The 14087-nt window shown below is 46.4% G+C and overlaps 1 protein-coding gene across 1 annotated transcript in view; it reads left to right on the top strand.

The window, feature by feature from the left end:
* LOC139265194 (sodium- and chloride-dependent neutral and basic amino acid transporter B(0+)-like) overlaps nucleotides 1-14087 on the top strand; it is a 116071-nt gene that overhangs the window by 44523 nt on the left and 57461 nt on the right. The window contains exons 6-7 of the mRNA XM_070882119.1: nucleotides 9491-9623; nucleotides 13037-13177. Coding sequence (XP_070738220.1) covers nucleotides 9491-9623; nucleotides 13037-13177 — 274 coding nt within the window. The remainder of the gene's footprint in view (nucleotides 1-9490; nucleotides 9624-13036; nucleotides 13178-14087) is intronic.

Below are 14087 nucleotides of genomic sequence, written 5' to 3'. Positions count from 1 at the left end.
TATTTAATATCTCTGTCTTCTCTCTATTGCTGCCTGTGGTAGTAACCTATCCATCCCTTAGTAGCCCTATTCTCATCCCGACCTTTCTTTTATATTGATATGCCTGTAAAATATTTTACTATTTTATTTTGTGTTCCTTGATAATTTAGTTTCATAGTTCCTCTTTGCCTCCTGAATTGTTTATTTGATTTCTCTCCTAATCTCTTCATATTTTCCTTTATCATGCTCTCCCCTGCTGTCCATGTATTTAATGTATGCCCCTTTCCTTACCCTTAATTTTTCCCTTATGGCTTTATTCATCCATGGTGTCTCATTAGTGTTTAGCTTGTTATTGTTTTATAGCAGAATATATTCTTTCTGGACTCAGTTGACACCGTTTTAAATGTTTCCCATTGCTGTTCTATGTCATTGTTTGCCGATATTGTTGTCCATTTTATTTTCCCAAGTTCTAGGCTCAGCCCCTCAAAATCAACTTTTCTCCAATCTTTACCGTGGTCTTCATCATACTTATGTCCTTCTCAATTATTAATTTAAAGCGTATTATATTATGGTCACTATTGACGAAAAGTTCCCCTACTTTTACATCTCTTATCTGTTCTGGTTTATTCCCATTACTAGATCTAATAGTGAATCCTCCCTTGTTGGGCTTTTTACATGTTGGGTTAGAAAGGAGTCCTGTACACATTGTAGGAACTCCATTCCCTTATCCCCTTTACCTTCCCATTCTGTCCAATTAATATTGGGGTAGTTGAAATCCTCCATGATTATTTTTCTATGTTTTTTACTCATTTCTCTAATTTGTTTGCATAGTTCTTCCTCCACCTTCCGTCCCCTATTAGTTGGTCTGTAGACCACCCCTATTCATGTGATTGATCCTTTATTATCTTGTATCTCGATCCACATGGATTCTATTTCTGTCTTGCTGATAGCTGTATCATTTTTTTCTACTGCTGTTATGCTATCCCTAAAAAGTACTCCACCTCCCCTATTTCTATCTATATCTTTTCTAAATATGGTATACCCTGCAATGTTTAGTTCCCAGTCCTGATTTTTCGGTAGCCATGACTCAGTAATCCCTACTCGGTCTGATTCTTTGCAACACATGATTGCTTCCAGTTCTCCTGTTTTATTACAAATACTGGGCTGGATTTTTGTTACTGTCCATTTTGCGGCGTTATTCATAGCGCCCGAGAAAAGTTTGCACCTTAGTCAGCAAAATTCATCAGCTGGGCCCTGAGTGTGGGGCAGAGCACGAAGGGAAGTGTTACACACCTCTTTTATGGTCCAAGGTTAGCTGAGGAACCGAAAATCTGTTGCTAAAGAGCTGGCCTCGAAGTGTCCTAAGAGAAGCTTCCATGGCAAAAAAAAAAATTGCAACTAAAATAACAATTTTATTACAATACCTTAAACACCTCTCAATAAGCCACATCGCAAAAATAAAACTAAACGAAACAATCAAGCTTACCTCTTTCACCAATTCCATCACTCACTGCTGCCGGGACAGCTCTGACCTGGTTTTCTAGGCGGTCCCACCACGGCGTGCAATGGGGCGCTATAAGTTCAATGCACAACAAATTTAAAAGCGCAGTCGAAACCGCCGGTGTTGCATGCCAGTTCGACACTCCCGGGCGGTGCTGCTGTGCGCCCCCGCAAAACTGGCAACGAATTTCCCTTGGGGCACTGAGAGTTGGCCGGCCACCCGGAAATCATTGCTGCCTCCATTTACCCCACTCCGGGGCGCGAACAAAGGTGGCAACATAACAAAAATTCAGCCCACTGTGTGCATTGCTGTACAGACAATTTAACTCCGTTTTAATAGCAGGTCATTTCACTTTATTTTTAACCATCTTTTTGCACTCCTGTTCTATAACTCTATTTATTCCCAGGCCATCAATATCCTCCCTCACTTTACTTTTTCCTATGCTCGCTAATTTGTTTTCAGTTCTGGATACTGGTGAGGGTGATGGTTCTTCTGAATGCAACCAGAGCCACGTTCATGGCACCATGGCTGGCTCAGCTGCACAGGGTGGGAGGAAAAAGAGTGGAAGAGCAATAGTGGTAGGAGATTTGATAGTTAGGGAAACAGACAGGCGCTTTGCGGCCGCAAATTTGACTCAAGGATAAAATGTTGCCACCCTGGTGTCAGGGTCAAAAATGTCACTGAACAGCTGCAGGACATTCTGAGGGGGGAGGGTGTACAGCCAGAGGTTGTAGTCCATATCGCACCAATGACATAGGAAGAAAGAGGGCTGAGGTCCTGCAGGCATATTTTAGGGAGCTAGGAGAGAGATTAAAAAGCAGGATCTCAAAGGTAGTTGTTAAGTCCTGACTCTAACGTACTGATTTACACGAAGTCAAGGTCACTCAGGACCTGCACCTTTAATTCCAGCTCTCCAGTGCTGCACTTGCCTGAGACCTCTCTTTATATACCTCAGTGGTTCAGGTATGGAGTGTCTCCTGCAAGTGCACCCCTGGTGGTAAGGTATGCTTATTGTTACAGGTCATATCCAGTTACAGTCATGTATAGCATGGTAAGATATAGTTATATACAGTAATGTGAGATACATGACATCAGCCTCCCCCAAGGTCTTATTTCCTTTATAGATTCAGTCTCTCAGGTGGTCTGCGCTCTCGTGTGGAGCGTCTTAGTTGTGGTTCAGTTGTTTGCCTTGGTGCCTGTTTTTCGTTCGGTGTGATTGCTGGTATCTCGCCTGGGCTGTCTTTTGAGACGGCCCTTTCATCAGGTTGTTCCACCTGTCTGTCCACCACTGTCTGTTGTGTGAGTTCCACCTTGTAGTCTGCCTCTGGTTATTCAGTGTTATCAGTGAATCTACTTTTTACTTGGTCTACATGCCTCCGGCAGGTTTGACCATTGTCCATTTGTACAACCAGTAGCCTGTTTCCCTCTTTGTCTGTTACTGTCCCTTCAAGCCATTTGGGACCCCTGCCATAGTTTAGCACAAACACTTTGTCTCATTCCACCTCCCCCTCGAATTTCGGTCATGGTACTCAGTTAGCTTTTGACGCCTAGCCTCAACAATTTCATGCATGCCTGGGAGGATTAACAAGAGCCTGGTCTTTAAGGTTCGTTTCATCAACAGTTGCGCGGGGGGAACACCAGTCAACGAATGCGGACGAGATCTGTATGCCAGCAGCAGTCGCGACAGGCGACTCTGCAGCGTGGGACCTTGGATTCTGAGCATGCCTTGTTTAATGATCTGTACTGCTCGCTCCGCCTGGCCATTGGAGGCCGGCTTGAAAGGTGCTGTCTTAACCTAATTTATACCGTGGTCAACTGTAAAATCTTGAAATTCTGCGCTGGTGAAGCACGGACCATTATCACTGACCAATATGTTAGGAATGCCATGCGTTGCAAACATGGTTCTAAGGCTCTCCACAGTGGTGGAGGTAGTGCTCGAGTTTAAAATGGTGCACTCGATCCATTTTGAAAATGCATCGACGACTACGAGGAACATAGTCTACATGCACCCCGTGACCACGGTTTGGTGGGCCAGGGCCAGGGGCTTAGGGGAGCCTCCCTGGGGGCATTACTGAGTTGGGCACAAATGGTGCACCGCCGGACGCAGAGCTCCAAGTCCGCGTCAATGCCAGGCCACCAGACATGAGATCTGGCTATGGCCTTCATAAGGACGATCCCCGGGTGCTCGCGATGGAGCTCCCGGACAAACACCTCCCTGCCTCGTAAGGGCATAACTACTCGGCTGCCCCACATCAGGCAGTCTGCCTGTAGTGAGAGTTCATGCATGCGCCTATGGAAAGGTTTGACCACCTCGGGGCAGGCATCGCGAGCCTCTGCCCAGGCACCGGTTAAAAAGCATCTTTTAACTAGAGATAGCGTAGGGTCACTGGTCGTCCAGGCTCTGATTTGGCGAGCCGTCATGGGCGAACCTTTGGATTGCCATGACCATCTCACAATCCTGTTCGTCGGACCCTTCCGTGGTCGCCAGGGGTAGCGTCCTAAGCGCGTCGGCACAGTTCTCTGTGCCTGGTCTGTGCCTTATCGTGTAGTCGTAAGCCGCCAGCATGAGTGCCCACTGCTGAATGCACGCCGAGGCGTTGGCGTTGATTGCGTTGCAATCAGATAGTAGGGACGTAAGGGGTTTGTGGTCGGTTTCTAATGCAAACTTGGCCCCGAAAAGGTATTGGTGCATCTTTTTGACACCGTACACGCACGCGAGCGCCTCCTTCTTAACCATACTGTACCCGCGCTCCGCCCGCGAAAGTGACCTGGAGGCATAAGCCACAGGCTGCAATTTACCCGCATCATTGACGTGCTGTAAATCGCACCCGACCCCGAACGCTGACGCATCACACGTAAGGACTAACTTTTTACCTGGGTCAAAAAAGGCTAAAACACTCTTGGAACATAGAAGGTTGCATTGTTATTGAAGGCGCGTTCTTGAGCGTCCCCCCAAAACCAATCGCACCCCTTTCTGAGTAGCACGTGGAGAGGCTCCAGCAGCGTGCTCAAGTTCTGCATAAAGTTCCCAAAGTAATTGAGTAGCCCGAGAAAGTCGCGCAGTTCCGAGACATTCCTGGGTCTGGGTGCCAGGCGAATCGCTTCGGTTTTGGATTCGGTTGGGCAGATTCCATCAGCGGCAATCCTTCTGCCCAAAAATTCAACCTCAGGCGCGAGAAACAGACACTTGGATTTCTTAACTCTTAGGCCTACCCGATCCAACCGCTTTAGTACTTCCTCCAAATTGCGGAGATGGGAGTCGGTGTCCCTGCCCGTGATGAGTATGTCATCTTGAAACACAACCGTCCCCGGGATGGACTTGAGCAGACTCGCCATGATGCACTGGAATATAGCAGCTGCTGACCTGATGCCAAATGGGAATCGATTGTACACAAAAAGGCCTCGATGTGTGTTGATGGTGGTGAGTAGCTTAGACTCTTCGGTCAGTTCTTGCGTCATATACGCAGATGTGAGGTCAAGTTTCGAGAAAAGTTTTCCTCCAGCCAACGTGGCAAATAGGTCCTCCGCTCTGGGCAGTGGGTATTGGTCTTGTAGGGAGACACTGTTTATGGTAGACTTGTAATCCCCACAGATTCGCACGGATCTATCAGGCTTCATGACGGGAACGATGGGGCTTGCCCAGTTGCTGAATTCCATAGGAGAAATTTTGCCTTCCCGCAGAAGCCGGTCCAGTTCGTTTTCAATCTTTTCCCTCATCACATAAGGCACAGCTCTAGCCTTGTGATGGACCGGTCTGGCATTCTGTGTGATGTAGATTCTAACTTTAGCCCCTTTGAAGGTGCCCACACCTGGCTGAAAGAGATGTTCAAAACGGTTTAGAACTGTTGAGGAGGAGGTCCGTTCCTCTGACGACATGGTGGGAACATCATCCCATTTCCAATTAAGTTCTGCTAGCCAGCTTCTCCCCAACAGGGCTGGGAGATCCCTGGGAACAATCCACAGGGAAAGTCAGTGCACCATCCCTTTGTGTTTGACTGAGAGCATAGCTGGGATGATTTGTTTAGTATAGGTCCTAAGTTTGGTGTCAATCTTCGTGAGTTTTGGTCTTTTGCTTTTGTGCGACCACAGCTGTTCAAATTGTTGAACGCTCATGAGGGATTGACTGGCCCCCGTGTCCAGTTCCATGTTGACGGGTATCCCGTTGAGTAGAACCCTCATCATAATTGGAGGCATCTTGGTGTAAGAACAGTGGACATTGATCGTGTTAACCCGCTGTACCTCGGCGTCCCGTGCACTGTTCTAACCGTCTTCTGGTCAGCTTTCTGACCCTTCCGAATCGTATACCAGTCGAGCTGCTGTTTTTCTGCACATGCAAGCCAGATGCCCTGTGTAGTTGCAGTTTCTGCAAACGGCATGCTGAAATCGACACACCCTGGTTGAGTGCCTTCCCTCACATCTCCAACACAGACCGTTTCCATTGTTTCTGAAGGATGAGCTGCTTCTGGCTGATCTCAATCTGTTGTTGATTGCTCGCATTGTGGGTTCATGAGGTGTGATCGGCCGTTCATGTGGCCCTTGATTTTGATGGCTTCTGGCACCACTGTCTGCTGTTGAAGGCCTGCTCTCCTGCCTTTGTCTGTGTGTGGGGGTAGCGGTTTGTTTCACAATGTGAACCCCTTGTTCCGATGCCTCGTTGGTTGTCGTACCCGAAGTATAGATCAGCCTAGTTTCTTCTTCGCCTGCCAAGAACGTCTGTGCGACCAGTGCTGCTGCCTCTAGAGTGAAGTTCTTAGTCTCTATAAGCTTTTGGAATATGCCTGCATGGCCTATTCCTTCAATAAAAACGTCTCTCAGTACTTCCCTCCTTAGTTCATCGGGGAACTCACATGAACTAGCCAGCCTCCGAAGTTCCGTCACGAAGTCGGGTATGCTTTGGCCCACACAGCGTCTGTAGTTGTAGAACCTGTGTCTGGCCATGTGTAGGCTGCTCGCTGGCTTCAGGTGGTCTCACACCAGTGTGCTCAACTCCTCAAACGATTTGCTTGCTGGTTTCTCGGGTGCTAGCAAGTCTTTCATTAAAGCGTATGTATTTGAGTCACAGCTGGTCAAGAGATGGGCTCTTCTCTTGTGTGCCTTATCGTTGCCCAGCCAGTCTTTGGTCACAAAGCTTTGCTGGAGCCTTTCTATAAAGTCATCCCAATTGTCTACAGCATTGTATTTCTCATCTGAGCTGTTGGTAGCCATTCTGTGGATTCTGTGATCACGTAACTTGTAGCCACTGTTAAGTCCTGACTCAAATGTACTGACTTATACGAGACACATGCTGAAGTCAAGGTCACTCAGGACCTGCAGCTTTAATTCCAGCCCTCCAGAGCTGCACTTGTCTGAGACCTCTCTTTATGCACCTCAGTGGGACAGGTATGGAGTGTCTCCTGCAAGTGCACCCCTGGTGGTAAGGTATGCTTATTGTTACAGGCAGCAATACAGTGGAGGAGGATTTCCTGGAGTGCATAAGGGATGGTTTTCCAGATCAATATGTCGAGGAACCAACTAGAGGGGGAGGCCATCTTAGACTGGGTGTTGTGTAATGAGAGAGGATTAATTTGCAATCTCGTTGTGCGAGGACCCTTGGGGAAGAGTGAACATAATATGGTGGAATTCTACATTAGGATGGAGAATAAATGAAATTCAGAGACCATGGTCCAGAACTTAAAGAAGGGTAACTTTGAAGGTATGAGGCGTGAATTGGCTAGGATAGATTGGCGAATGATACTTAAGGGGTTGACAGTGGATGGGCAATGGCAGACATTTAGAGACCGCATGGATGAACTACAACAATTGTCCATCCCTGTCTGGCGTATAAATAAAAAAGGGAAGGTGGCTCAACCGTGGCTATCAAGGGAAATCAGGGATAGTATTAAAGCCAAGGAAGTGGCATACAAATTGTCCAGAAATAGCAGCGATTCTGGGGACTGGGAGAAATTTAGAATTCAGCAGAGGAGGACAAAGGGTTTGATTAGGGCAGGGAAAATAGATTACGAGAGGAAGCTTGCAGGGAACATTAAGACGGACTGCAAAAGCTTCTACAGATATGTAAAGAGAAAAAGGTTAGTAAAGACAAACGTAGGGCCCCTGCAGTCAGAATCAGGGGAAGTCATAATGGGGAACAAAGAAATGGCAGACCAATTGAACAAGTACTTTGGAGGACACAAACAACCTTCCGGATATAAAAGGGGTCAGAGGGTCTCGTAAGAAGGAGGAACTGAGGGAAATCCTTATTAGTCAGAAAATTGTGTTGGGGAAATTGATGAGATTGAAGGCCGATAAATCCCCAGGGCCTGATGGACTGCATCCCAGAGTACTTAAGGAGGTGGCCTTGGAAATAGCGGATGCTTTGACAGTCATTTTCCAACATTCCATAAACTCTGGATCAGTTCCTATGGAGTGCAGGGTAGCCAATGTAACCCCACTTTTTAAAAAAGGAGGGAGAGAGAAAACAGGGAATTATAGACTGGTCAGCCTGACATCGGTAGTGGGTAAAATGATGGAATCAATTATTAAGGATGTCATAGCAGCTGATTTGGAAAGAGGTGACATGATTGGTCCAAGTCAGCATGGATTTGTGAAAGGGAAATCATGCTTGACAAATCTTCTGGAATTTTTTGAGGATGTTTCCAGTAGAGTGGACAAGGGCGAACCAGTTGATGTGGTGTATTTAGACTTTCAGAAAGCTTTCGACAAGGTCCCACACAAGAGATTAATGTGCAAAGTTAAAGCACATGGGATTGGGGGGAGTGTGCTGACGTGGATTGAGAACTGGTTGGCAGACAGGAAGCAAAGAGTAGGAGTAAATGGGTACTTTTCAGAATGGCAGGCAGTGACTAGTGGGATACCGCAAGGTTCTGTGCTGGGGCCCCAGCTGTTTACATTGTACATTAATGATTTAGACGAGGGGATTAATTGTAGTATCTCCAAATTTGCGGATGACACTAAGTTGGGTGGCAGTGTGAGCTGCGAGGAGGATGCATGAGGCTGCAGAGTGACTTGGATAGGTTAGGTGAGTGGGCAAATGCATGGCAGATGAAGTATAATATGGATAAATGTGAGGTTATCCACTTTGGTGGTAAAAACAGAAAGACAGACTATTATCTGAATGGTGACAGATTAGGAAAAGGGGAGGTGCAACGAGACCTGGGTGTCAAGGTACATCAGTCATTGAAGGTTGGCATGCAGGTACAGCAGGCAGTTAAGAAAGCAAATGGCATGTTGGTCTTCATAGCGAGGGGATTTGAGTACAGTGACAGGGAGGTGTTACTACAGTTGCACAGGGCCTTGGTGAGGCCACACCTGGAGTATTGGGTACAGTTTTGGTCTCCTAACTTGAGGAAGGACATTTTTGCCATTGAGGGAGTGCAGCGAAGGTTCACCAGACTGATTCGCGGGATGGCGGGACTGACATATCAAGAAAGACTGGATCAACTGGGCTTGTATTCACTGGAGTTCAGAAGAATGAGAGGGGATCTCATAAAAACGTTTAAAATTCTGATGGGTTTAGACAGGTTAGATGTAGGAAGAATGTTCCCAATGTTGGGGAAATCCAGAACCAGAGGTCACAGTCTAAGGATAAGGGGTAAGCCATTTAGGAACGAGATGAGGAAACTTCTTCACCCAGAGAGTGGTGAACCTGTGGAATTCTCTACCACAGAAAGTTGTTGAGGCCAATTCACTAAATATATTCAAAAAGGAGTTATATGTAGTTCTTACTACTAGCGGGTTCAAGGGGTATGGCGAGAAAGCAGGAATGAGGTACTGAAGTTGCATGTTCAGCCATGAACTCATTGAATGGCGGTGCAGGCTCGAAGGGCCGAATGGCCTACTCCTGCACATATTTTCTATGTTTCTATGTTTTCTGCCTCTGCTCCAGTCCCCTCCCCAACTGCGCTCTTCATTTCCTGTCTCTGCTTTATGACTAAATACTTTGGTAGAATGTGACTCTGTGCAATGAACAGTAGCCATATCTAAACTGTTTTCTGTTGTTATTTTATTTAGTAAAGTGGCTTTGCGCCGTACAAGATCATTCGATGAGACTGGGGAAATAGTCTGGTATACAGCCCTCTGTCTGCTTCTGGCCTGGCTGATAGTTGGGGCAGCGCTATCTAAAGGAATCAAATCAGCAGGAAAGGTAAAACGATTGGTGATGAATAGGGTTAAAACTCTGGTGACAAATCACAGATTTCTGAAACACGAAAACTGGAATTTATAAATCATTTGTGAAGTAGCCTGGTTTACCTCACAGGTGATATTAACAGTGACTCTTTAGGGAGTGTGGGATGCATAATTTATGTGCAGTGCAGGCTTGAGTAAGATCTGAAGATCTTTCTCCTGAGTGAAAGAACAGCAGGAATTCCCCAAACGCCTGAAATGTGCCCCTCATCCTTAGGGTTTCCGTCGCTGTTATAGGACTTAGGGTGCTCTGGAAGGCTGGGCAGGGCTGGTTAAGTTATTGAGCAGATTAGGGTCATGGGGCTAGAACCTCCACTTTTCTGTTTTAATGGGCGATATTTCTGGCGTGGGCGGTAAAAAAGGGTTTTCAGATCGCCAGCTTCTCACCCATTCTCAAAGCACCTAGTCTCCATTTTTGAAAATGGGCGTTATCGCGAGCGATCTGAAATGGGCGTTAGTGTTTAATTTTTTTGACATTCTGCCATAAAGTGTCCCCGTCCTTAGCAATGGCATGGCAACGCTAGATTCCCATGATTCAGGAGATCAAGAGTTATCATGACATGCACAGAAGAGGAGATAGAGAGAGAGGGAGCTCAGAGGCACTGAAAGCATGTGTGGCTGTGGTGTGTGCTTGTCTGGCTGTTACGGGAGGCACAAGGGAGATTCACCAGCAGCAAAAAGCCTATTAAGCACCAAGAACATAGTTGGCATCGAGTTTATGTCCAACAAATATGATATAACATGGAAGGGATGGAGGAGGCCCTGGAGCTGGTAGCCAGAAACACAGGTGGCAGAGGGCTCCCAGTGGTCCCGGAGCGCGGCACTGCACCCCAAGGTGCCGCACCCCCATTACCAACCACACAAGAGCCAGCAGCAACATCTTGCTTCTGGCTCAGAGCACGTTCCCACCTCGGGACCGTCCTCTCCGGTATCTGTCCAAACAGCGTTTCGGCTGTCGCTCCACCCCCCCCCCTCTGCCAATGAAGCATCGCCTGAGGAGCTCCTCAGCTAGGCAGCTTGGAGGAGTCAGGAGAGAAAGGGGAAGGGGTAGAGGTGGGGGGGAGAAGAGGAGAAATGGGGCGGGGGAGGGGGGGGGTTGGGGGGGAAGGGTCCCCTCCTGATAGCCAAGTTGTGCAGCATGGAGCACACCAGCACGAATTGAGCTACCTGCTCAGGGTGGTATTGGAGCTCACCTCCTGAGTGGTCCAGGCATCTAAAGCGCTGCTTCAGCGTTCCAATGGTTTTCGCCACGATATTGTGAGTTGCTCTGTACCTCTCGTATCGCCTCTCGGCTTCGGTGTGGGTGTCACGCAGGGGAGTCATCGGCCAGGTGACAAGTCCATATCCTTTATCACCAAGCATCCAGCATTGATCTTGTGGCTGATTGTTAAACAAGTCAGATACAGTGCTCTCTCACAGGATGTGCGCATCATGAATGCTGCCCAGAAATTGAGCATTCACTGCCAGTATAATTTGCTGGTGGTCGGCAACCAGTTGGACATTCAGGGAGTGGAATCCCTTGTGGTTCCTGAAAACCTCTGCATCCTGAAAAGGTGCCCACATCACTGTGTGCGTACAGTCTATTGCTCCCTGCACCTTGGGGAAGTTTGCAATTCTGGAGAATCCTAGAGCCCTCTCACTCTGTGCCTCCCTGGTCATAGGAAAGCTGATCAATCCTTCTTGCGTGCGTACAGAGCTTCAGTGATCTGTCTAATGCAACGATGTGTGGCATGCTGAGAAAGTCTGCAAATGTCTCCAGCTGAGGCCTGAAAAGAACCTGAGGCGTAGAATGACAGTGCCGCGGTGACTTTGACCTCGACGGACAGTGCAGTACTGATGGTGCTGGCAGGCTGCAGATCTGCCCTTATCAGCTGACATACCTCAGTGATAACTTCTTTGTGGAAGCGCAATCTCTGAAGGCAGGTGGTGTCGGGCAAGTTGAGGTAAGAATGCTTCTCCTTGTACTTGCGGTGGGTGTAGCGTCTGGTCCTCCTCATCAGTCTGTCATGTCTTACACTGGGCACATAATGCAGTGGAGCATACCTTTGGCAATCTCGAGTCTGCTGCATGTAATTGGTCACCAAGAGAGGGTAAGAAAGGATAGGCCCCATTGCAGTAGCTCTCTGTTTTCCACCGATTGTCCAGACAAAGACACCTATTCAATTCCAATCGGTCACAGTATGGTCAAGATATTTGTAGAGATGTTGACATCAACTCCAACGAACTGCAGAGTACATCCAAACTCCGCCGAGGTTGAAGCACAGCAGCTTTTTAAAGGATGCGACATGTGATCTAGAACATGGCGTCCATGGCTGTCATTAGTTCTTGTTAGTTCCACTTTTTCTGGGCGTTTTTTTGGGCGAGCGATATTGTGAGCAATAGATGTGCGAGGTGGTTCAAGCGACTGGCCACTTGTTTCGGTAAATATGCTCTTTACGACAAAAAAAAGTGGGCGGGTGGTATGACTGAATCTCGGCGTTAAATCTGTGTGGAAATGAACGGTGGGTGATATTATGGGCATTGATTTCGCCCATTCTGATGATTCCGCCCAAAAAAACTGGGCGAGCGGTAATATTTTTTCCCGGTGTTAAGCACATGGGGAAAGTAACGCTTGGCAATAAGTTTCCTAAAAATGCCCGTCAGTTTCCATTTTGTGGCTAAATGGGCGATATCTGGGTATTATATGTAATTTCAGCAGTAAAATGGGCGTTAAGTGGGTGCATGCAAAAAAAGTGGCAGTTCTAGCCCAAAGTTTTATTTGAGTCAAATGAGATTTGTCTGGACAATAAGAATGACAGAAAAACCCTTGGTCTAAATGTGAGGAATTAAATATAATCATCACACACTGATCGATTCTCCTGGTTAAATGTGTTACTCCCCTGAATATGGTATACAAATAACTTAGAATAATATTGTGTCATAGAAACATAGAAAATAGGTGCAGGAGTAGGCCATTCGGTCCTTCTAGCCTTCACCGCCATTCAATGAGTTCATGGCTGAACATGCAACTTCAGTACCCCCTTCCTGCTTTCTCGCCATACCCCTTGATCCCCCTAGTAAGGACTTCATCTAACTCCCTTTTGAATATATTTAGTGAATTGGCCTCAACAACTTTCTCCTCATCTCGGTCCTAAATGGCTTACCCATTATCCTTAGACTGTGACCCCTGGTTCTGGACTTCCCCCTTCATTTAAATTCAGTTGTAATAGTGTCAAATATACCCTTCATGTAGTTATTGCTCCTCAAATTGTTTTCTGCTTCATTTACTTCCTTTGGTTACAATCCTATTCATTTGACATTCAATTTGATTCAAGACTGTAAATGTTGCACCAGCAATACAGGAAAATCTAACAATCTACTCTCCATGGTCAGGTGGTGTATTTCACTGCAACATTCCCTTATGTGGTTCTGACCATACTTCTGATCCGAGGTGTTACCCTGGAGGGAGCCTATAAAGGAATTGAATTCTACATTGGAAGCCAGTCCGACTTCTCAAAACTGGCTGATGCTGAGGTAAACACAACAGCATATCCACAGAATTTCAGCTGTAATTTTCAGTAAAACTGTTTCATTTGTATGTTTATTTATCTTCTAGCTGCTTTAGATATCCAGTTAAAGGGATGAATGTTGATGTTGGAATGTTATTCACTTATAGGAAAGATTTCAGTTGTTGCATTTTGGTCCAGGGAATCAGAAAAAAGTTTTAATTGAATCCTTGGGTAAGGATTAATGCTTAATGTATGACTTTTGGCATCTAGGTGTTGGAAAGGGATAGGATAGGATGGGATGAGAGGTTACTGCACAAGATAAAAACTCACGAGGTTGGGGGTAATATATTAGCATTGATAGAGGATTGGTTAACTAATAGAAAACAGAGAGTCAGGGTAAATGGGTAATTTTCCGGATGGCAAACAGTGACTAGTGGGATGCCGCAGGGATCAATGCTGGGTCCTCAACTATTTACAATCTATATTAATGACTTGGATGAAGGGACTGAGTGTAATGTAGCCAAGTTTGCTGATGATACAAAGGTGAGTGGGAAAGCAAATTGTGAGGACACAAAAATCTTCAAAGGAATATAGACAGGCTAACTGAATGGGCAAAAATTTGGCAGATGGAGTATAATGTGGGAAAATGTGAGGTTATCCATTTTGGCAGAAATAATAGGAAAGCAAATTATAATTTGAATGGAAAAAAATTGCAAAGTGCTGCAGTACAGAGACCTGGGGGTCCTTGTACATGAAGCACAAAAAGTTAGTATGCAGGTATAGCAAGTAATCAGGAAGGCTAATGGAATGTTGGCCTTTATTGCAAGGGGAATAGAATATAAAAGCAGAGAAGTCCTGCTACAACTGTACAGGGCATTGGTGAGGCCACACCTGGAGTACTGAGTACAGTTTTGGTCTCTGTATTTAAAGAAGGA

The sequence above is a fragment of the Pristiophorus japonicus genome, chromosome 6, assembly GCF_044704955.1.
Source record: "Pristiophorus japonicus isolate sPriJap1 chromosome 6, sPriJap1.hap1, whole genome shotgun sequence".
Taxonomy (NCBI): Eukaryota; Metazoa; Chordata; class Chondrichthyes; family Pristiophoridae; genus Pristiophorus; species Pristiophorus japonicus.
This window is presented reverse-complemented; position numbering and strand designations above follow the sequence as displayed.